This window comes from Amphiprion ocellaris, chromosome 22 (genome assembly GCF_022539595.1).
Source record: "Amphiprion ocellaris isolate individual 3 ecotype Okinawa chromosome 22, ASM2253959v1, whole genome shotgun sequence".
In the NCBI taxonomy this organism is placed as follows: Eukaryota; Metazoa; Chordata; class Actinopteri; family Pomacentridae; genus Amphiprion; species Amphiprion ocellaris.
Window position 1 is genome coordinate 12,170,693 of NC_072787.1, and position 24,865 is coordinate 12,195,557.

At 40.1% G+C, this 24,865-nt stretch overlaps 1 protein-coding gene across 2 annotated transcripts in view; it reads left to right on the forward strand.

Annotated features, from left to right (window-relative positions):
- The first annotated feature begins 5,638 nt into the window (after positions 1-5,638).
- cntnap2a (contactin associated protein 2a) overlaps positions 5,639-24,865 on the forward strand; it is a 365,865-nt gene continuing 346,638 nt past the window's right edge. Inside the window, exon 1 of one of the 2 annotated variants that reach the window (XM_035948975.2) lies at positions 5,639-6,267. In XM_035948975.2, the coding sequence (XP_035804868.2) occupies positions 6,165-6,267 (103 nt within the window). In that variant the 5' untranslated portion in view covers positions 5,639-6,164. The remainder of the gene's footprint in view (positions 6,268-24,865) is intronic. The other variant, XM_023272089.3, reaches the window with a different exon arrangement.

Here is a 24,865-nt window from a genome sequence, read left to right on the forward strand (position 1 = left end):
ATAGATTATGATATATAATGACACTTAAATATGTTAGGATTCAGTAAGTGATTAGAGGTAAAGGGGAAAAAAATCCTTGTGTATATAGATTGCATTGGAAATTATGTGAGTGTGTTGAGGAATAGAGAGTGCAGTTGAAGCAGTCACTGATGTAATTTTGCAGTGTTAATGAAACACTTACAATACTGTAAGAAAAAAAACTTGTTTTAATTCACAGTATCATCTAGCAGTATTTTTTGTGAGATTTTATAAGCAAAATCATGACTGTTAAAACCCCGAACCAGTAGCTTAAAAATAGCCCCCCATCCTCTTGCTCTGGAGTCTTTGAGATATTGCGAGCCTTATTTAAATTTTTATGTGTGAGCTTTCTTTGACCTAAAGAGGGGCTGTTTTTCCTCTTGTGCTATGTTTGCATCATTTGACTTGAATAGCTGGTGCCCCTTATGATTTCAACTGAGCAAGATTCTAGTTTATTATTCCAAAAGCATCAGAGATGGCCACCCCACCTAAAGATTTATTCTCTCAGAAAAGCGGAGCCTCGTGTCTTACATGAAACTAGAATTGCCACCTTGTGTTGTGTACTTCCAGCAAGCAAGTTGCAGTTTACTTCCATGTCGGCCCAGACTTTTGGATGTAATGCATTATCATGATTTTATCCTAGTAGACATTTATAGGAAATTTAGTCAGAGTTATGTATGAATTCTTGAATTGTGGTCAGAACTGTGTTTTTTGAAGGTCACAGTGACCCTTGATCGCCAAAATCTTATCAATTCATCCTCAATTCCAAGAAAACATTTTTTGGCAAACTTGAAGAAATTCGCTCCAGGTGTTCAAGCGATACCATGCTCAGTATAAGATGGTTAAAAAAAATCCCAAACACACTGCATCCGACCTCTGCTGTTGCCAGGAAGGGGACATAAAGACTTTTTCCACCCCTTTTTATTTTTAATAGTGCCCTCCTTCTTTTAAAGCAACTGAAACAGATTCAGCTTGTACTCTAAATGATCAGGTGCTTTTATCCTCTTCTGTGATTGTGTTTGTGACAAAAACCTCAGTAATAGGAGTCCCTGATGAAAATGTGGAGGAGGGATTCTTGTGTTCTTTTCTCTTACTTTTTCCAAGGCTGTGAATCAGTCTATAGTCCACTCTTGAATTTCCTCCCTGGGGGTAGCAATTTGGTCACATCATTTTCCAGCTCTCTAACTGTACGAGGTATTTCAGCAATGAATTCCAGCTTCGCTTTAGATCACTTAGATTGTTTATCCAATCGTTTCCCCCCCTGTGTATATTAAATACATTCCAGTGCTTCATTATTATTGAGAGTCCATCCTGCTGAATCAAGACCTGCACTAATGCATGTAATTTCCTCTCATAAAACAGACCACTAGTTCTTATCAAAGTTTTGATAAAGTCTCTCTAGAAAAGCAGACTGAGTGAAGACTATTTCAGATAACAAACACTTCCCTGTATGAAAGATAAAAAGCAACATCGCTTTTTCTAATGATCCCACAAACATTATGTGACATCACCTCCGAACCTTATTTTCTCTGTCCTACAGTGGATAGATAACAGCAGTGAGGCTGGCAGCTGTCTGTGAAAATCATTCTTTTCTCACAGACGTTTTACTTAACAAAACAGCCTTCCCCGGGAGATTCATCACTGCTGTCATCAACTTTTTTTGTTCAAAATCTATGGGCTATCAGTCATCACTGTTTTTATGAGATGAATGATGGCTGTAAATTACCATGCATGACATATTGACAAAACCATTTGCAGTCCTTGAGGAGAAAGAGCACTGTCATGCAGGGGGGAAAAAAAAATAAAAAGGCACGGTGAAGGGGTGGGTGTTGTAATCAACAGGCAGAGGAGGAAGTGGGAGACACAAAGAAAATGAAAGAAACAGCAGACAGAGAAGAGAAGACAATGATATAAAGAAGCTTGGATTTTTCTTTGCTTTATCTCTCACTGCAAATATGAAGTCATGGCTCCATGGATGGTAATGTTAGTCTCTCAGGTGGACAGTTCACCACTTCTGTCAAGATTAAAATGAAAATGAATTCTAAAGACTTTGGTGATCTTCTGACTTTTCTTCTAGCACCACTAAGTCCAAAACGATTGGATGAATTGGCATTAAATTCAGCACAGATATTCAAAGTTTCCAGGGGACTCTGGAGGATTTTGGTTGGACTTTTCATCATGCAGCAAGTGAGGGTCAACATTTTTACTTATCCCTGTGAAATATCTCAGCATATGTCAGACAGATACATTTGATTCAGATGCTCATGGTTACAAAAGTTGTATCCTAATGATTTTGGAGAGTTCTGACCTTTCCTCAGTGTTACTACACGGCTGACATTTGTGGCTTTGAGGAAAATGGTTCAGCAGCTATTGATTGGATGTTAACATGAAAGTTGCTACAGATTGAAATGGTCCTCTTCCTTAGCACAACTATCAGGATGAAAATATATGTCTAATGCTTAATTTAATGATGAAATGCTGTGAAAATGCTAGTGAGTCCTAATTTTATCATTTAGCTTAAACTCAAATTAACTATTTGCACATCTGTTTCAAGAGGCAGGTGCGTAGGAGAGGGAGGAGCACATCCACCAGGTGCAAAAACTGGAATCCTGCACACTGTCTAACATTTCCGTATTAAGTTCTTTGAAATTTTGGGGCATCAGCTGAACACTGGATTGCACTTTTGCTTTGCCGTTGAAGTCTGGGAGGTCACTGTTTGTTTATATGCGGAGGGAGGGCCAGTGGTTTCAAAGGGAGGGACTCATATACACTAATATGCAGGTGCTGTTGGATAAAGTGCCAAAACACTACATCTTTAAATAGCAGATAGTTATTTGCTGCTCTGTTAATCCTATATTTATGTTCAAAATCTTGCATATTCCAAGTTTAAATTGCACTGTACAATCTCACAGAACTGCTGCTGTGGCGATAGACTCCTAAGCTACATCTGCAACTTGCCATAAAGTGTTAATAGAAGACCTGCAGGTTTGGATGCAGCAGCAGATTTTACCGTCTGATGATGACAACAAAAGATGGATGTTTGACATGGGATCATCTTTAACTACAGCATGTCTCCCACAGTAACTCTACATGACCCTTCTTTCATTTGCTTTGTGATACAAGCAAAATGCCTGCCTTATTGTATAACCGACCCTTCGATTAGATTTTTTTTTTTAAACTCGCAATTTTTATGCTGATATACAGAAGACATGCAGTGGAGATGTCTTTGCTAGATATGTGTTTCTGAAAAAGAGAACAGAAACAGCACAAGCTGGCCAGTTTTGTAGTGTCTGTGTGGTATCTGGAGTCACTGTATCCTTTGTGTGTAGTTACAGGGGCCACACATGTCGCCCACAGCACGGTTTTGAAATCTGTGTTTGTAGTTGCTGTAGGTGTTGCATAACCTTTGAATGCAGAAGTATAAATCCAGCCTTAGTCGAGTTGTTCTTATTTGCAAAGATGTAGCCATTGTGGTTATGTTTACATAGCATGAACAAAAGGATCTCCCAAATCCCAGCATTGTATATGTCTGCATCTTTTTCATGTCAGATGAATTAAATATTATGAAGCAAATGGCATGTTAATAAATACTGCACAATGCAGATCCCAGATGAAAGATGTTAGTGTTTCTTTTGTGTTACACTGATTCAATTCAGACCCATGGGCCCAGCGTACGTACATGATGATAGCATGCTGACTGTCATAGTCGATCCTTCATTTGGAGCAATAAATGACACATTACCACTGATGGAGCTGTCTGTTCTGAATTTTCCATTTTCGTTCATCATTTTTTTCCCCACTTAGGAACATGCTTCTTGCCGTAATGATAATCACACATTATGTTCTGGACAGGGGACAGTGATTAAGAAATGAGTTAGACATGATAGTGACAAATATGGACGGCCAAATATGGGTGATGATTTGTCATTATGAAAATATGTTTTTTTCACTTTGCAAATACTAGATTTCTTCCTTATTCATTTAGCAAAAGCACCACAACCACTAATGAGCCATCACTGCTGCAGCGGAACATAACAAACAGATATATCGTGTACAACAGTGGTTTCTGACTCATGTACCTCCACATCACCGACCAGATGACCTCATTACCCTTCACCGTGTTCCTAAAGAATTTGCATATGTAGATCATGAACGCCCATAAAAGTGCACTGTAAAATATGACTTGTTTAATAAAAATATGAAAGAAAGTGTTTTTTCCATTATTTACTTAAAAAGTTGTACGATACTATTTGTTCTTGTAACACAGCCAAATGAAAAATCATATGCTCACTTCAGTTGATTTATATTGGTTAATTTATTATTTTATTTAGCTGTTTTTTAGTTAGTTTGAAGTTGAAAATCTGTTACGGCTTAGTTCAAAAGGTCTATTCTGTAATCTAACCTCTAAGAATAGTTGATTTAAAATAGCCATGGCTAATGTAACTATGTTTTTTTCATTTCTCAGGTGAATAACCCATGTTTTAGGTGCATTGACTAAATTGACATTTCCACTACTGCTATTTAAGGTTATAAAGGCATTAATTTGAGCTGACTATTTACAATGTTGCACAATCTTTTATTGTACACTACCAGTGAAAAGTTTGGACACACTTTCCATTCAATGGTTTTTATTTAATTATTTCGTACATTGTAGATTAATAGTGAAGATATCAAAACTATAAAAAAAATACACATAGAATTATGTTGTAAACAAAAACGTTTTAATCTTCAGTATTAGTCTACAATGTAGAAAATAATGCAAATAAACAAAAAGCATTGAATGATGTGTGTCCAAATTTTTCACTGGTAGTGAATGTCTGCATAGATTCTCAGTCATCCTGGAGATCTTAAGAGCTTAGGCTAAAAGCAACTGGACTTTTCTGTTTGGTTCTTGAACACATCTCACCTCTCATCCCAGAAACTGTTTCACTTCAAACTGACAAAGTCTCCTGTACAAGAGGTGAAACATCTTCAAGAACCAATGAGAAAAATCTAGTTGCTTTTCACCGGAGCTCATACTGTCTTTTGATGTAGCTGTTTATCCACTACTTTTGACTTTTGAATTTCAACAGTTTGTTCATTTTTCCCATTATTTTTTAAAGCAGTTTTCACGGAGACTCAATTACAACTCATGATGTCAGGAGACTGATTAAATTTGAGGCAGCTTACTGATGATTGCAGGTTTACTAAGGATTAACATCAGGCAGTTTTTTTCTCCTGCCCTTAAATGTAGTTCTTGTGGTTGAGTTAGGTCAATGTAATTGAGTTAATTAGCCGTGCACTGAACCATTCACTTAATTTATCTTTTTTTCAAGTTAAACTAATTTGGGAATGGTAACTACAGACCAGAAATCTTTAGAACTGTTTGATAATTAATGGACATGTCTGCACTTACACAGAAAACACGTTTTGCAGTGAGGAGGGACACCAAGGCTGAGAGTGAATGTGTCATTTTTTTCTTTTTTTATTTTTTGGTGGAGCTTTTTGGTGTGAGGAGAGCATGCACGAGTATAATGCCACCACCACCTAGAGAAGGAGGGGGGCACTGTCTGGCTATAAGAAACGGAAAGACGTTTGGGGAGAGAGAGAGAAAGAGAGAGGGGGAGGGAGAGAGCCAGAAAGACTGAGATAAGTTCAGCACCGCGGACAGCGCATCGGAGCGCAGGACAGCAGAAATCAGTTCAGTGGATTTCAGATGCGCACTGTCATGCCTCCCTGACCTGCTGAAGCCTGGCCTCTGCGCTGCACCCAGTTGTTTCTGTGCAGATTGGAAACTCGGCTGTTGTGTTTTGTTTTTTTCTTGGTGGGTTTTATTTTAGTCGCGAGTGGCTAAATAAGGAGGCGGGATAGCACAGCGGCGGAGATAAGTGCGCTCCCTTTGCAAGCGCAGGCCAGCCTGTTTATCGGCGCGATCCTTACATCATCTCTTTATTGGAGAGACAGAGCGACGGACACACACTCACACACACACACACACTGAGAGAGAGAGAGGAAGAGAGAGAGAGAGAGAAAGGGAGGGAGTCCGTGCAGCCAGACTCCTCTCCGCCAGTCCTCAACTGTGAAGCAAGGCTGACGGACCAACTGGCGTTACCGTCACTCAGCTGTTCCCTCTCCCGGTTCTCCTGCGCCCGCACCAGCCAGAGAAGATGCACCGGCACCGTCCTGCCCAGGGATTGACGTTGTTATTGCCGGCCGTTTTGTGGATTTTCTGCCATGTCGACGGTGTACGCGGAGCTCTGCCAACAACCCGTAAGTTGTTACTTAGATATTTTCCCATTTTTTACGCCTCCCAGGGCTCATCGGGTGAGACTGGAGATGGGTGGGAGGCTCTGCTCTGCTCCAGGTCTGTTTACGGTGCTGGTGCCAGTCTGCACCGGGCACAGGCATGAGGGAGCGGGGTTCTGTAGTTCAGACCCATCCTACACGTGTTAACGCTTCAGGATCTCCGCTCTATTGATTTTTGCGCACGGGATTTTATGACCGATGGGATTTTTGGTGGCGAGATTTGAGAGATTCCAGAAAGGACAGGAGTACTGGATGATGTTTCAGTGTGTCAGTTGTGGTTTGCTGTGTTTCCCTTTTGGTGTGTATGTGCAGTCTCAGTCCTCAGGCAAACTACATGTGAGAGAGTAACAGTTTGGAAACATGTCATAGTCTTTTATCAACTTATCCACATTTCAGGGGGGATTAATGTTTTATATATGGATATTAGGTTTATTTTCTGGCTATTTGCCCAAAAGGCATCCAAATATGGAGATATTGTTAAATCTCTATTTTTTTTAGAGGGACTTCTGTGTGTGATGGACTTTTTGGAAGCTGAGTTTTCACTGTCAGATTAAAGATGATACAATTCTAGCCTGTTGTTCCTGACTTATGGTGGCTATGACGTTTACTTGCATTTTGAGTTTTTGCTCAGACTCTTCTCTATTACATGTCTGGACATGTTTAAATCAAGTTTATCTTTCAGCAATTTATCCAAGAAAACATAATATCCTAGATTAGTCTGCTTTTGGTTGGGTCTTGCTTGGTTAAAGCTCTGCACTTTATAGTTTATTTATTTATTTTTTTTTTTTTTTTGGAAAACCTCAGATTGACCTTTTTGTGCCTTTTAACTAAAAGTCTGCATATTAGTGTAGATTTAGCTTACAAATTCTCTGACATTGCACAACCTTTGACAAATTTGATTCATTGTCTATAATCTTCCCTTTCTCGCACTTTGTTCCTTCCCTAACTGATACTTTTAAGGTAGAACGTGTCATATTATTGGTCCTACCCCTCCTTAAAAGCACCCGTTCCGTTTGGTTCTGTGTTTTACCGGGATTATCCACGCTTGATCCAATGGCATTACGGTGTTGCTGACGGTGACTGAGCCGATCCTCTGAGGGGTTCGGTCTGACTGATTCCCCCGGTGATCGCCAGGGCTTCTACGGTCCTGGATGGATGTGTCCGGGGATGCGCCTCATTAATCACCCCGTCTGACAGACAACGACGGAGAGGAGACACCGCGGAACGTTCGTGCGCGCCGTGTGTGCGTCAGATAGTCTGGCAGAAGACAAAAGAGACGGGGGGAGAGTTGGAGGAGACTGGCTTTGCTCTCACAAAGCTGCTGTTAGTAAGAGTGACCCCGCAGAGAATAAGGTGTCATCGTGGCAACACTTGATAAAACTTTATTGATCCCTTTATGGAAATCCTCACTCCTCTTGCTCCCTCCAGTTGGTAGGTGTGATCGGGGCAGCCGCTTTGTATATGGAGCAAGAAGACGTTCAGTCTCCTGTTAAAGATTGAATTTGAGGCTGCTTTGCCAAGTTATGAGCCAGATAGATATTTTAAAGCGAGCAAAAATGAGGAAAAGGACTCTATACAGTTATCAAATTATCCTGTAAACATGACATTAGCTATGGCATTAGCTGTCATCCATGTACAATTTATTCTTTATATAAAGAATCATTTAAACAGTGGTCTTCCCCGTTTTCCCTCCTCTGTAAATACATGTAAAACACTCTGGGGACCAGACAGTGTCATCCTGACAATAGCCTGAGGCACTGACTAAGAAAAAGAAAAAAAAAACATTTTCATTCTCCTGTGGCAAACATTCAAACAGGAAAGGTCAAGGGATGGTTAACCTGCTAGCTGCAGAGTCCTATGAGTGTGACTAATAAAACTTCTGTGTACCACTTGGGAATGAGAGATAACAGTCAAGAGAATATTCTGTATATGTTTTGCCCTTTTGCATATGGGTTTGCATGCAGTTGAGGGATCTGAAGCCAGCCATCAGTCAGCTTCATTTTAAGTCGATTCAGGTCCATTTGAATTCACGTAGACCTTTGATTCAGAGAAAAAAAATCCTCAAAAAAAAAAAAAAAAACAAGCAAAAAAGAACTTTTTCATGGAGAATATTATCCAGAAAGATACCCAGCATGTTCCAGGTGTCACTAAACACATAAAACCTGAGCCACAGAACCTCCTCTCCACCACACAGACCTGGAAAGAGGACAGACCACACAAACAAACGAGCAAGAGGCAAACTTGAAGCATCTATGAGTGAGAAACAAACACACACACTGACTGGAGAGATTTACAGACTTTCACTCTTAGGAGAGGAAAAAGTCAAGTCTCCTGGAGGATGTCGATCCAGATCCAAAGCATCTGGACTGAGACGCAGACAGCCAGGGGAGAGAGAGAGAGAAGGGTCCCTGGATGGCTGATGGTTCAGCAAAGAGGAGTGAAATGAGCAGAGAGGGAGGAAAAATAGGGATCTGCTGCACAGCTGGGAGAGAAGCAGTGGTTTTTAGAAAGTTTACAATTCTGTAATCGGCAAGAGAGCATAGATTACACTCTAAGTACAAGCCAGAATAGATTCATGAGACCAACCTGCCAGGGGGATAATGATATGAGCCCTAAAGGGATCGGGACTAAGCAACTAATTGAAAGTTTAGGTAAAAAGTTAAAGTTCTGGATTTGATTGCCAAAAACTGAGTCGGACTGAGTCTACTTGTGCTTGCTTCCTTTGGTTGGAAACAAGTACGACTGGATAAGACTGATTTCTTTTAAAATCTGGGGACAGACTGGAGCTCTACACTGCATCCTGTTGCCAGCACAAATGTTCTGAGAGCAAAGACTACAGGATGGAAAAGGAGATCAGACAGGTAGGAAGTGAGATGCCGATTGCGCTCCAACACAGTTAAATGAACACAAACATATGTAAGAAATTCGCAGCCATCAGATGCATGCAGCTGAAGAAAAAGCGGGTTATGTTTGTCCTTGTTGTGCTTCAGCTGTACCCTCTAATGGGTTGTCACTGTACAGTATGTAAATTTGTTGTTGTTGCAGTGTGTCAAAGCGAGGTCCCTCACCACCTAGTATGATGTTTCGTAATCACTGGGACTTTAATTTTCTTTTTTTCCATTTGCATTTCAAATCAACACATTTTTCAGATTAGGATGGTTCAGGCAGAAAATTCTTCACTCAGGAATGCTTCCTCAGTGCATACAGTGTGTGACATACTGCATTTGATTTTCTGTACAGAATCCTTAAATGAGAAGAGCTTAATTTAACAGAAAATTCATTCAATAGCATTTTTTTTTTTTTTTTTTTTTTTATTAATCAGCCCTGAACTCTCTGGATTAGCTTTGCATCGTTGCTATTCATTACTTGCTGTGTAAAGGACAAGGTTTAATTTTTTAACAGTTCCAGAGCCAGCGTGGAAAGTAAAGGATGTGCCTTTAAGTCAGTATGCTAGTGACACTGTGGGAAGCTCGGCGGGACGCCCCTGGAACCTGTCTGATATAGAATCAGATTAGCCTTTTCTCATCTCATTAAGCTTGCTAGGTCATTTGACATAGACATCAGTCTGGTTTCACCTCCGGGGCCAGAAGTCAGGGTCTCCTGTCTTTCAAAATAATCCGTTTTAAACCATTTGACACCTAATAATGACATTTAGGTGCACTCTGTTGACAACACAAATGTTCTTATGTGAATTGGAGACACTGGTAATTATTTGTATCGTATTTAACTGTGGCCCGACTAGAGGAAGCAATGTTTTCTCTAACAAGGTGGCAGATTTTAGGAATTTGCTAGGTGTGGCGGATCCAAAGAAAACAAGATAATTACCTGGTTTGTGCTCACAGTCCTGCTTTAATGACAGCACAGGTGGAAGCAGTATTACTTATTATGTCGCTGTTATATCACCTGTCTCTGTTGGAAAGATGTAAATTGAGTATAATAATTCCCTATAAAAGCTAACAAATTAACCAGCACACAGGTGAACTCATTGCCAATCCTGTGACTTTGTCTTTGTGTTTTTGTGTGTGTCTGTGTCTGAGAAGGCTCCCATTAGGAGGTGATAATGATAGGATTAGGGCTGGAGGAAGCAGACTGGTTTGGCTCAGATTAGAGCAGCTCCATACTTGGTGTGTAGCTATGTTTGGTCCCTGTGTGTTTGTGTATGTGCACCTGCTTGTGTTGTGGGTACGTGTGTGTGTGTGTGTGTGTGTCCACATTGGTAGATTAATCATGCATCGAGAAGAGCAAGGCAACAAGGTCTACTTGTTAATTGCACTGCCATGTCCCTCTTCCGGTCTGCCCAGCTCTATCTAAATTGCCTGCTTCCTCTTGCTTTTTTTTTTTTTTATCTATTGCTCCTCTATTTTCAGTAAATCTCCCTCCGCCTCTTTTATTCATTCTCCTTCTAACTTTTTCTTGCTCCTTTCACCTGCGTTTCTGGCCCAGTTTTGAAAAAAATCTGATAAAACACAACTCATGCTCTGCTTTTCCAACTGCCTCACCCCTAACTACCCCAGTGAGTCACCCAGTGACTCCATCCTACTCCTTCTCCCCTTAGTCCACCGATTTCTCACTCTTTTTTACATAATTTCCTTCCATTTTTTTCAACCCATGCCCTATCGCTAATTCTGTCGATCCCTTCTTAGCTCTCCTCGCTGTTTTTTTCATCTTGCCATAATCACTTTTTCCTTCTTCCTTGCCTGTTTCATCCTGTCTTCACAATCTGTCTCCTACTCTTTCCGCTCCTGATTACAAATATGCATGATAAAAAAAAGAAAAAAATGTCTCTACTGGCCACTTTTCTGGAGAGTAATGTGATGCTTGTGCATGCTTATGCAAACTTGCAAAGCAGTAACTTACTCTGTGTGCGTGTGTGTGTGTGTGCGTGTGCGTGTGTGTGTGTGTGTGTGTGTGTGTGTGTCCATCCGCTGACATGGATCGCTGCCAAACAGACACAACCACACTACATTCTCCTCTTTCAGTCTCATACAGCTCTTAAATTTTGCCTACACTGCCAGCATGTGAATATTTTATCCCACTAAAAATTGAAGTAATGACAGTATTTTTGTGGCAAGGCAGTCTATAATAAATGGATATGAGATTGACTTAACAGGGATATCTTAACAATTTGCATGGTAGCAGTTGATAATAATACAGCATAAGTTCACTAAAAAAGGCCTGCAGTCTCGCACATTTCAAAATCTAATAACAACAGTGATAACTTTATTTGTACAGAGCAGTTTATAGAGCAAGTGCAAGCTTACATCAATAAAAGCCAGAGAATTAGTTTAGAATGATAAAACGTAACACAGTCAAATGCAAAAGTTCATGAAAACAGTAAATAGGACTGAGCTACATAAAAGCTATCTGAATGCATGATTAATTTTAAGATTTGTTTGAAGGTATCTATTGGTGTACAAATGTCTGACGCCACTAGAAAAGTTACTTTAATGATGGCTCACGCTTTAGTTGCCCGAGTCAGTAAAACCTGATTCCCAGCATGATTTGACAATGTTGCAAAGAGTTTCTTGTCATCCCAGAAATGCTTGGCTTTCTCAGTCTAAGTGCCCCTGTAAATGTTCAGTGGGTCTGAGGTCAGGTGACAAGCGGAGGAAAGTTCATGACAGTGAGCAGTCAATATTCTTCTGTTGTTCTCGACAAAGATGCAAACCAGACATTGGAGTGCTACTGCACCTTTTTCGGGGTGGAGCCGCAGGTGTCCAATTCCACAATAGGCAGAACACCCTCAGGCTTGGATATTTCAGCAACCACAGCCAGCCTCATTGCAAGTTGGAAACTCTGCAGCATAATTCTCTCTCCTGTCAGTCTCCCTGCACCCGTCTGTTACTGCCACAAATCTCAAACTTGGATTTATCATTGCATTGTTTTTTTCCATCATCTGTGAAATGCTGCTAAATCCTTGCCCACCACAATGGTTTGATTCCCCCCACTCAGAAATAGATTAGAAACTGCTTGTTATCACCTGTGACCACTGCTAGATAGCCTTCTTTGACTGAACTTTTGCTAATTAGAGTTTTGCATTCTTTATCAACATCTGTTTCTGTGATGAAGTTGCTTTTCCATCTCACAGTTAGCAAAGCTTTTCATGTTGATCTTCAGTTGGTGTGCTCACTTCTGGTCTGTCTGATTGAACTTTGGATACAGCAGATCCAGTTTTAGAGGGCCACACACTGTCCCTTTCAGTCTAGCCATGATTTAACGCTGAGAAAGCTCCCATTTGCTTAGAATTACAATTTTACTTATGACACTGTCACTTAGGTCTGATGCCATGTATCCCACTATCACAGTGGTACTTGGTAAGCATTACAATATTTATATATACACACCGATCAGCCACAACATTATAACCACTGACAGATGACGTGAATAACATCGATCATATTGGTAAAATGCAAATTTCTGGTGGGAAAATTTGCATCCTGACATTCATGTAGATGTCTGACATGTACCACCCCCCTAACATTGCAGGTCAAGCAACCCCTCAACTCTCCACTCCCCATGTATGGCAACAGCAGCCCTTGATTCCAGTTGCCACCTTCAGCAGGACAATGCACCCCGACACACCACAAAAACTACTCAGGACTGGTCCGGAGAACACGACAGAGCTAAGGTGTTCACCTGGGTTCCACACTCCCCAGATCTAAATCTAACTGAGCATCTGTGGGATGTGCCAGTATAAACCTGATCTAGGTAGGCCCCACCCTGCAACCCACAGAACCCACAGAATTCACTGCCACAGTGAATTCTGTCCATGCTCCACTGGGTCAGAGGAGTTTTAGCAGCATAAAGGAGACCCACACATTATTAGGCAGGTGCTCATAATGTTATGCCTGATTGGTGTATTCAGTGTATGTGAATGATGGCTACAAGTTAAACAAGTCTAGAATGTGTCATGTAAACGTGTATTTCAAAATCGGAACTTTTACACCAAGGAGAAACACAGTCAATGTCACAAATTTGCATTGATTTGGCAGCTGATCTATGTACAGTGGCTCTGTGGTTAGCATCTTCACCTTACAGCTAGTAGATCTCCGGTTCATGTCCCGGCCTTCCAGCGATCTTTCTACATGGAGTTTGCATGTTCTCCCTGTGCATGCGTGGGTTTTCTCCAGCTACTCCGGCTTCCTCTCACAGCCCAAAGACATGCTCAGGTTAATTGGTGATTCTAAACTGTCCATAGGTGTGAATGGGAGTGTGATTGTTTGTCTCTATATGTAGCCCTGTGATAGACTGGTGACCTGTCCAGAATGTGCCCTGCCTTCACCCCAAGTCAGCTGGGATAGACTCCAGCCCCTCGTGACCCTAATGAGGATTAAGCGGTGTATAGCTAATGGATGGATGGATGTATGGTAGCTGAGCTAGAGAATAGTGCAACATCTTCTTCATTTTATATACTATATGAACATTTCAGGGTCTCAGGCTTTTGTACTCCACTGCATGTTCATTCACAATCTAACTAATTGCTCAAACATCCATATTCAAATGCTTGTGTAGTGGCTCTTGGCTGATTTTCTTATTAACACAGCTGATCAAAGCAAACCTGTCATAGTAAAAAAAGCACTGAAACTTGTTTTTTTTTTTTCCTATTCACCTTCAGTTTTTTACTGCTGTGTCAGTCTCCTTGAAAAATTGAAATTTCTCTCTTGGATGCGAATACTACTGCGAGGTTGTCAATGTTTCATCATGGGAGCAAGGCCACAGTGATACAAATGTACACTGACAAGGCACACAGCATAATTCTCCTAACAATGTCAGTGACGTAACATGCACACACACACTCCCACACCATGCAACTCACACACACTACTTCTCTTTTACCCTGTCGTTCTCTGCTCTAATCAGACAGACGTGCACACACAAACCTGTCCAGGTTACTGAACATTACAAACTTCAATGTAAATCAAAGCCACAGTGGGGGACTGGAGTATGTTAATTGTGGAATTCTGCATCTGTAGGTACAAACTGGTGCATTCACGCTTGACTGTGCTTCACATGTGCAAATGGTGCAGGATCAGAAAGTTATTCTGGTGGAATGTGTTCTCATTAGAACCCGTCAGAATCTCTTCACCTCACTGGACGAGGATCTCTGGGATGGCGAGGCAGAGCAATGAAGAGAGAAGGACAAGAGAAGCGGGAACATTTATCAGAAAAGTGACAAAGATGAGGAGAGACACCTCGAGGAAAGATGGTCAGGGAGCGATGAATTTCTCTGACACCTTGTCGTCCAATATTACCATTGTTATCATAATCTGTGGCTGCATCAAAGCCATTGCATTAGGCAGAGAATGGACGAGGCTGTGTCAGCTAATACAGCACTTGCCTTTGGTGATACCTGGCTTTTCCACAACCTGACTGATCACACAGCATTCAAAATAGGTTTTTCCACTTAATCTTTTTGTACATCTTCATTTTAACGTCCTTTTACAACATCTATGGTATGAACGCCAGAAGAATGCAAAAAGAAATTAAAAATAAAGTCAAAACAGCTGATACAACTTAACAACAAAACCAAATAAAACCGTGTGAGATCAGAATAACAGAACGCAACATTCTGTGCTGTAACTCGGAGCCAGACTTTACTGAGCCATAAAGAGCTCGCCATGAAAAGCCAGCTGGAAACTCGGGAGCTCAGCTTTCAGTGGAAGATTTTAGTTTAGAAAGCCACTGAGAATAATGTGAGTGCAGCTACAGATCGTGTACATCAGTGCAGATCATGGTGTGACTCTCCAACCTTTGAAACGTTGAACCCCATCTAACAAACGCAGCAGATGATGCAGTATTTTACATTTTTTGAAATGAATTTGACTAATTTCAGGTTATATTTTGATTTGACTAAAACAGTCCTCATGTATTCCCATGTTTGTCCATTTTTAAAATCTTTTCCATACAAAGTCAGAATCAAAAATACTTTAAAAAATGTTTACATTACAGTTGCTCCCATGAAATGTAAACACTACAAAATATATAGTTAAACATCAGTAGAAAATATGACCTAAAAGTATCAACATAAGTAGAAGCATTAATGTAAAATGTGCTTTTTCAAAGAAAACAAAGTGTGAGCATACAGTGTAATAGCTACTGTGTTACTGCATTGATATACATGCCTATTGCACTGCGTTACTGCAAATTATTGAGTGTCAACTCAAGAAGTGAAGTGAGAAATTCCTTAACTGCTTGCAAGTGAGTAGAAACAAAACTTGAGTGTGATGCTGGTTGTACCTGCAGGAAACTTGCCTGCCCCTCTATACTGAGTTCTCACTACTTGGATTTTCCAGTTGATTTTGCTGTGAGCTTGAAAAAGGCCTTGACGTTTACCAAAATTGCACAGAACAAGAGTCGGAGCCCTGTTTGTTTAAGCCTTAAATGGTCCTGCTAAATCACTGAGAGGGAGCTAATACGTAGATAGGGTCCAACAGCCGGCCTTGGATTAATCTTGGGGAAATGCCATAAACAAGCTATCCCAGGGCAGCTAAAAGCATTGTTCTGTAAGTGGGACTGACCTGAATCAACTGGTGAAAAAAACAACAGTTTTAAAAAGAGCACAAAGTACAACTCAACAGTCACCCCTGTCTGCAGCAGGAAACAGGTTTAGACACACAGGCTGCAGCAGTGTTACAGCCCTCGTCCATGCTCTTTTACAACATCCGATGCTAGGAAGAGCATCAGAGTAATGGGCTGTTTAGTGCCCGGCAACCAAGGAAGAGTCGCAGTCATGTTGGATTTAACTGGCCAAGCTGCAGCCATGAACTCCACTGCTGCTGCTCCGATACCTTCTGTTTTCACTTGCGGAGCCAAAAGTGCAGTAAAATCACTAATAAATGCACACTTTTGGTCATGCAACAGGTAAGTGGAAAAACTATACTAATACTAGAGGCACCGTATTGTGTGGAAGCATAATGATATTAAGTCATTACTGTTTGTTTTAATTGCTATTGATTTTTGAAAAAAAGTGTGCTTTTTGAAAAAGTCGCAGCATGTTTTAATTACAGATGCATGTTATAACTTCAGTACACAGACTGCACCATCTACCTCTCACGTGTATTAAAACACAGCCCATTAGTCATTAATTGGGTTGATATTTAAATTTACTATTTTGATGGCTTTTTTTTTGCTTCCCATCCGAGCTGATTTCTCCACAGTCAAGGTCCTACTAGTAATTAACTCATTCACTACGGGAGTAATGATTTTTGTCATTAGTATTTTGACCTTTGAGCTAATCTGGCATTGAACAGTGCTATAGATAAAAGTCACTGCAAATGGTAGTAAAAACCAGTTCTGCACAGGTACGTCATCTTGTCTTCGAAAACAGTTCAATATGAATTTTTATTTGTTTTTTTTAATACAAAAAGCAAATAAATTCTTAGGAACAGATGAAAAAAACTGACACTTTCTTGGCTGAGATATTGGAAATCATCTAACAGAGTTGATAATAAATGGCATGGGGAAACAATTAATCATACATACATTATTTAGCAAAGCACATTACATAGCGAGTACAGTGATTTAATGAGCCTTTGAGTTAATTACATTAACTAATTAGTTATTGCTCATGTAAAAATAATCAGCATACCAGGTCATTAGTCCAGAGTTAGGCAGTGATTTTGCAGCATACATTGTTATTCTTGAATAAATAAAAAGTCGTACTGAGCTCATTGTCAGTGGAGAGTTAAACTGTTGCTCTCTGCTCGTCTGTCCCTTTTTAGTCTAACCTATATTCTGCGACATTAACCCTTTGATCTGCACGTTACCGATGGGCTACGTAATGAATCTGGGGATTACATATTAAAATCCAAAGCACAACATCTGTTCAACTGTTTCACTTGTGCACACACACACACACACACACACACACACACGTATGCGGTTACATTCGGCTCATTGATTTTGAGACTCATCATTTCCGTGTTTCACCCTTTTTGTCACCTTATGCAGTCCATAGAGATGGTAGCATAGTCAAGAAGTCGGTATAGGTGTGTGAGAGTGAATTTATGTGTCTGCCAGACCATGCATGTGTGTATGCACGAGTCTACTTCTGTCATAATGGATGTTGGATATCCAGCCACCAGCTCATGTGGAAGAGCGCTGAGGAAAAGGGCATTGTGCTGCGGCTAAGACAAATGTTGTTATTACTTTCAGCCTTTGCATTCAATTTGTTTTTTAAGCCGCTTGAATACCCCATTTACAGGCCAAGATTAAGTGAATTAATCTTTGGGCTACTTCCATTGAAGAAACACTCCACTTTTTTCTCTTTAGACGCAGAGAAAAAGCTCACAGACAGAATGGGAATGTAGCCAGCCAGGCACTTGGAAAACATAACCTGTGTGTTATTGTGTGTGTGTGCGTGTGCGTGTGCATGTGAGCGCAAGTCCTGCTGTGTGCAAGACTTGGTCAGTGTGTACCTCACCGTGGTACATGTATGAGTGTTTGTGGAAATAAAGAGGAAAGAGAAAATAACGATGAGAAGAAATGTAACTGGGAAGGCAAACAGGAGTTGTCTGCCACGTTTAATGAGAACAGTATTTCTGCTAAAATCACCCTGCTGCCTCTGTAGACTGGGCTGAGTTGGAAATGGATCACTGTGTGTGTGTGTGTGTGTGTGTGTGTGTGTGTGTGTGTGTGTGTGTGTGTGTGTGTGTGTGTGTGTGTGTGTGTGTGTGTGTGTGTGTGTGTGTGTGTGTGTCGGCATTATTGTTTGGATCGACTGGCCTGTAAATGGACCAGTGTTCATTGTGTTTCCGGGTTGTGCTTGAATGAACGTGTGTGTGTGTGTGTGTGTGTGTGTGTGTGTGTGTGTGTGTGTGTGTGTGTGTGTGTGTGTGTGTGTGTGTGTGTGTGTGTGTGTGTGTGTGTGTGTGTGTGTGTCGGCATTATTGTTTGGATCGACTGGCCTGTAAATGGACCAGTGTTCATTGTGTTTCCGGGTTGTGCTTGAATGAACGTGTGTGTGTGTGTGTGTGTGTGTGTGAGTGAGGAAATAGATTTCATTGTGCAAATAGATGTTTGTGTGTTCCTGTATGTGCACAGTAATTGGGATGTCAGACAGGGCTGCTCTCTACTACAGTCTTTGAACAACCTCCACAAACACCAGGATTCTCACAGTTGTGCGTATATATGTGTGTGCATGTGAGGCATGTTTGGTTGTGTGATTGTACTTGTGTGTGTATGCTTGTAGACTCTAAATTTGCCCTGTGTTTGTATATGTGCAGACAATGTATGTGCAGAAAATCAGTTTTTACAGAATCTGTTCTGCAGAACATGTGGTTTCGCTTTCACACATCTTTGTATGTGTGGCAAAGAGTCACTTCAGGTGAACACACACTTTTACAGCAGCACAGACTAAGTGCTTGTGTGTGTCGTGTGGATTTCTGTGCGATTTTAAAGATAGTTTTGTGTGTGAACACGATGGAGAGAAAGAGCGAGCTGAGGGTGGATGTGAATGTGGTCCATTAGCTCTGGTTCAAGGTCCTGTTACATGTGAGCTAAGATTAGTCAGACAGGGGTCACTGCTTCCTCTTTATACCTTTCTTTCACCTGCCTTCTTCTATATTTTTCTTTCTGTGTGACTTGCTTTGTCTTCTTCTTCCTCTCTCGGTTCCCATCTGTCTTTGCCGGTGCTCTTGTCTCTTTTTTTTCCCTTCGTTTCTCTCTTTTGTATGTCAGGCTGTAAGGTTGCTTCTTACTCTTACCACCATCATTTTCCTCTCTGTACATTTCACCTCTCTGGTCAACACAACACTGACAAAATAGTAAAATTTACTTCACAACTCTAGCAAGCCTTGATTTGGTGGCCATGACTCAGATGCTGTGCTCATTGTGGTTGCCAGACTAAGTATGCATGTAGAGCTATTTAATGCCAATTTCATGTCAGCTTTTCAGTAATTAGATAACAAAAGCAAAAGAAAACGAAGTAAGCCAATCTTGCTTGGAATTCCACTATAAAAAAAAAGTGACAGTGTCTTAAATTTAGCTGGGTATTTTCTTGAGAAAGGAGTAAAATATATCTGAGGGAATCAATGAGAGGTGTTACAGATCAGCTCGCTAAATTACACAATAAAGCAGCAGACTGCATAACCACGCTATTAGAGGTATGTTTGCAGAGAGGAACTAGAGAAAAAAATGGTCCCAAAGGTAATTTGACAGTTAAACTATCAGAAAATTTTCATGAAATTCACAATATCTTTTGAAATATAAATTCAACTGGCATTTGGTTTTGAGAGAAACGCAAATATAAAAAAAACATTTTCTACTAAACTGAATAAATCTGACTGTCACCGGAGAAACCATAAACATGAACATCTAAAAACCTACCAGAAAAGCTCTGATTGTCCGACTTAGGGAAACATATCCATCATGATCAAGTAGCCACAAGTGTAGTTCATCAGGGCGAATCATTGCGACCGGTGTACTGTGTGAACTTAAGGCCAGTTGGTTTTTTTATATACACCCACTAACAATTACCTCGGAATTGGCTGGCAAAAATGGTAAAGACCTGTGAAGTGAGTTATTTGCACCATAAAAGACCACTGTAGTTGGCAGTTTGAGGAAAAAACTCAATCTCCCGTCCTCAAGGGTGGAGTATTTTATCAAAAAGTTCAAAAATTTACCCACCAGCAGACTGGACCACATACCTGTAAATGAAATCAAGAAAAACTGCTGAGAAACAGCAGCAAGGATCAATACAGAGATCAACAATAATCACCACATGCAGTTCAGTTCAGATGAGCAAGGGTCCAGAAAAGGAAACCTTTCATAAGCTGAGCCAAATGAAACCACTTGGAATAAATTTGCATACATGAAGAACATCCACAGAAAGGCTACAGCTTCTGGAGATGTGTGTGTGGAGAAAGACAGATGAAGAATTTCAACCACGCTTCACTGCAGGTCCAGTCAAGTTCAGAGTGGGTGGCATCAAACTCTATGGCTGTGCTGCAGATGCTGAAAGAATATTTGGCCCTGGTTAAAATAAATAAATAATAATAATAATTTTAAAAAAAATCTTAGAATGGACCAGAACCCTGACCTGGAGCACCTTTGGGATGTAATGGAGTGCAAAAAATGTCTGTATGTATGTGTATGTATGTATGTGTATATATATATATATATATATATATATATATATATATACATACATACATACATGTATATATGTATGTATGTATGTAAAAATATATATATATATACATATATTGAAAATGGTGGAAGACTGTAACACTTAATAACTTGAAAAACTCAAAATATAGTAAAATATTTGAGGATAATGATGTTTTTAATGGATTTTAATAGAGTAAAGCAGTACAATTTTACAATCACACTGAATACTATTTGTAAAAATCCAAATTTTTGCTGTGTACATTATTTATTGCACCTGCACACCTATTGGACATGTAAATTATTGCACCTTTCTGTAATTTTACTGATCTGCGTCTTCACAAAACAGAGAACAACTCCAAAAAAAACAGTAAATTGTTTACTTTTAATAATAAATAAAACTGTTAAATACATAAATTTCTGACAGTGCGTCCAAATACTTTCTTTCTGTCATTTAAAATTTTAGTACATCCATTTTTTTTAATGAATTAATGCTGACCAAACCTCTTCATGTGGAATAATTGACAGGTGTGCTTGTGCTAATTTTCTTTTAAATAAGGCCATTTGTTTTATTTTTTTTATCTGATGCAGCCACATTCTCGTGTTTTTTCCTTTCTTTCCTTTTTTGGTCTGTCAATAACTGTCACTAATTAGTACCAGGATGTCTTGCATTTTGGTGTCAAGCTATATATAGACACTAGCTCATCCCTCCTGTCCTTATGAATCAGGTAACTGTCGGTGTTTTTGTGTTGGAATATACTGTATATATGGAATCTGTCATTGCCCCTCCTCCCACACGCTCGTCTGTTCGTATGCTCTCCAGCAACCATTCAGGTTATTATGGACCTTTATGGAAAGAGGTCAGATTACTAATTAATACATATTGTGTGAGTTCATTAACAATGAGCTCACATTCTGGCTGCTGAAAGTGCCACAAAGATGATGTTAAAGGCATGAGGCCAGCAGCGGACTGAGTTAGGTCAATCCTTTAGCAGCTCAGTTGATTAATTTGGAATTTCATTAATTCCCCATTAAACTGTTGGTTAATGAATCCTCACCATTGAAATTCACAATAGCTTTGGGTTCCGTAACTGTCACTGTGAATTAAAATATTTGGGAAATGCTTTTAACATCATTGCTTCATGCTCATCCTGTCTGCTGGCATCTCTGTCAGTCGTCGAGAGATGAAATGATGATGGCCAACATGCTGGGGATTAAAGCATGGCTGATCACAGATCAGTTTCAGCTCTTTAATCTGTGTCTGGGATGGCCAGAGATGCTGACTTAGTAAATGGCAGAGAGGAACACACACACAGAAAAGGCAGGCAGGCAGACAGGAAATATCAAATCCGATTCATAGATTTATCTCCTCAGCCTGCACCCTACCATGCTCCTGCTTGGGTGATGGATAGAATATGTAAGAATCCCGGCTGCTGCTGGTGTACTTCTGAGTACGAACAGTGTGTGAGTGTATGTTTGACTGTGCACACATGACACCCACTCATGCACACTCACACATAAAAACATGCGCATTGTGCAACAGCAGTCTCTTGCTTTTTACTAAGAAGACAGAAAAGTGTGCGATCGATTAACCGTGAGATCAGGAGAGATGAATGCTCTTTGGCATTCTTTGAAGGACACAGTGCAAAGTGCTGCCCTAAAAGCTCAGTGTGGGGTCTGTGAATGTGAAGGTAGGGCAGTCTGTGCACGGAGAGGTGTAGTCCTGTCGGTATAGTTTCTGGCGGTTGAAAATGATTCATTTTGTTGTTGTTGTTGTTATCTACTTGTGATCTTGGGGTAGAAGGTTTGCTTAGTCTGCCATCATCTTCATCACTGCTTGTTTCCATAGTTAATGTCATCATTATGCAACATCTAAGCAAAAGTTTTGTAGTAAAAGATAGACTGTGGTCTTAAGTCCAGTCCAGTTTGTTGTGGGTCAGTAGCTTATTGAATCTATTCAGTCATGTCAGTTTGTGACAGATGTGAACAGTTTGTTAGTGTGTAAATGGTTCATTGAGTGTCTGTTGGGTCAGTAACTGCCTGTGATTAATCGGTGTTCAGTGTTTTTAGCGAATTAAACACAAAATAGGCTGACCTCTAACAAATCAATATAAATGCATATCAAATGTTTAAGAGTGTGGGCATGTACAGAGCCTATTTAGCATCAGTTAGAACAGAGAAAAAAACCTCAGATTGCTGGTTTTCAGCCGTCACTGTGAATCAGATGGGCAACTTATTTTATGGCAACAGACTGAAACAGTAGTTGGTGGAAGAGAGTGACATTTTTTTTAAAACTTTGATGACTGCCACATTTATTCAGCCTGCTGATGTCGGTTGGCCATTATTGACTTAAAAATTACACTGTATGTGCTGTTGTGCTGCGAGAGACTTTGTATAAAAGCCTTCCATAGGCTTACCGCAGAATAAATGCACAAATTAACTTTGCCATTTGGAAAGTTGGTGCTCGTCCAACAGTTTAACCAATGGGAGCATAATTTAATTGACTTTTGCCTCACTGCCTATTTTTCCATTTATTTTTTGCAGTCCTTTTGGATTATCAAACAGAAGCCTACATACACACACGTGTACTCTATTTATGCAGACATACGTGCGCTAATACATACATGCAGACAGAAGTACACAAAGCCAGCCGGTTACTTTCATCTCCCAAATTAAGGGGGGATGTGAGGGAGCGGAAGAGAGGACAAGGGCATTGGAAGTGTTGTGTTTAGTCAGCAGAGTGTGTCAGCCGGCTAATGGACAGACCGACCGCATGCTCCCCCTGAATGGGCTCCAGAACCATTAGCAACTTACACACTTCAAAGGGTGGTAATGGGCGATCCTGTGAAACTGTCCTAATGTAGCGCGTGTGCATGTGTCGGTGTCTGTGCACGAGTATGAAATGTTATTTACCCTTTGTGCATCCTGGTTGTGTGTCTGTGGTTGTTTGTGCATGTGGGGTTCAGTGTTAATACCCCGATTCCCCAATGAAGACAGGTGGGTGTACATGAATTACTGAGCAGAATGTTGAATGAGGCTGTGCACTATGTGTGTAATATATGATATTATCCTCCATCATTATAGGGTTTCCAAGGGTCTTGGACATCTGTCTAAAAAGGGTCATCTTAATGAATCTGGATAAAGGCACACTGAGTTCTCCTTTTCGTATTTTCTGTAGTAGTTTCTAGCTCCTGAGGTAATATAGACAGTATTTACATGTATCGTCATCATCATCTATTGTAGTGAATGCCTCTAGTTGCATTAATGTGGTTATTTAATCTAAAGAATGCTGAAGCATGATGATTCCTGAGATCATTATGTGTTTTGTACAAGTTAGCCGAAATTATCAAGCTAACATGCTAAACCAAGATTAAATGTAGAGACCCACTTGCATGGCTATTGCAACATCTAGTGCAAATGGTGTGATGACTATTTGGTGATTTTCTAACTTTGGCATTTGTGATCGTCATCTCCACGATATCTTGGTGCAAAATGTAGCCTGTGGGGTTCACAGGTGAGAAAAGTTGAACAAAAGTCCATTCAGATTAAATGAAAAATGTGTCTTTGATTTTGTATGAAGAACAAACATCTTAAAAACCGCCACTTGGGTAATTTTTTATTAACAAGAGAATTGAGTACTAACAGAAAACACAGAGCAATGAAGGAAAACTGTTCAGTACCAGTTTCTGGCTGTTTCTGCTCTTCTTACACTTTTTTTTTTGTACATGTTTTTTTTTCCAAATGCCCTTAGGGTTTACTAATAGTGGGAAAAAATGTGAGTCTACATTCTATAATTTCCATAAAAGTACTCAAAAAGTCAAAATCCAATGTTTTTTTTCTGTTTCTACATTTTCTGACTTTGACAAATGATGCAATTTGTGCATCTATTTTGTAAAGATACATTGCCTTTCAACTGCACTGTATTGAGGCTTTTAGGGGGTTAAAATGTAAATCTGGCAATTCCTCCTCAGCCAGTAGATGTGTTTAAATCCATCTATACATGAATTAAAACCGCTTCATCATTTCCTATCATTATTTTATAAGATGAATAAAAACTCGCACCACCTACCTCTGCCTCCATCACCCAGTGTTTTTGAATGTCACCACAAGAACTAAACCAGCAGATGTGCCACACTGTGCTGCTAAAATGGGACTCATATTCTTTATAGTAAATTTAGCACAACTTTTGCACAACTGTACATTTTATGTACAGTAGAGAAATATATTTTCTGAATTGAGACCAGAGTGTAGCGCAGTTAGCTTAAATGCATTGTCATCAAAATTCTCCTTTTTGTTCAGTAATCCTTAAATTCATGTATCTGCATAAGCAGTTTGATTGCAGTTTAAACAGTTTTTATTGAGGAACTGTAACTTAGTGTTCAACCTTCCCATTGCTGCTTGCTGTAGTAACCTGATTTCCTAAACGTCTTGTAACTCTCATAGCACAGAAGCTCAC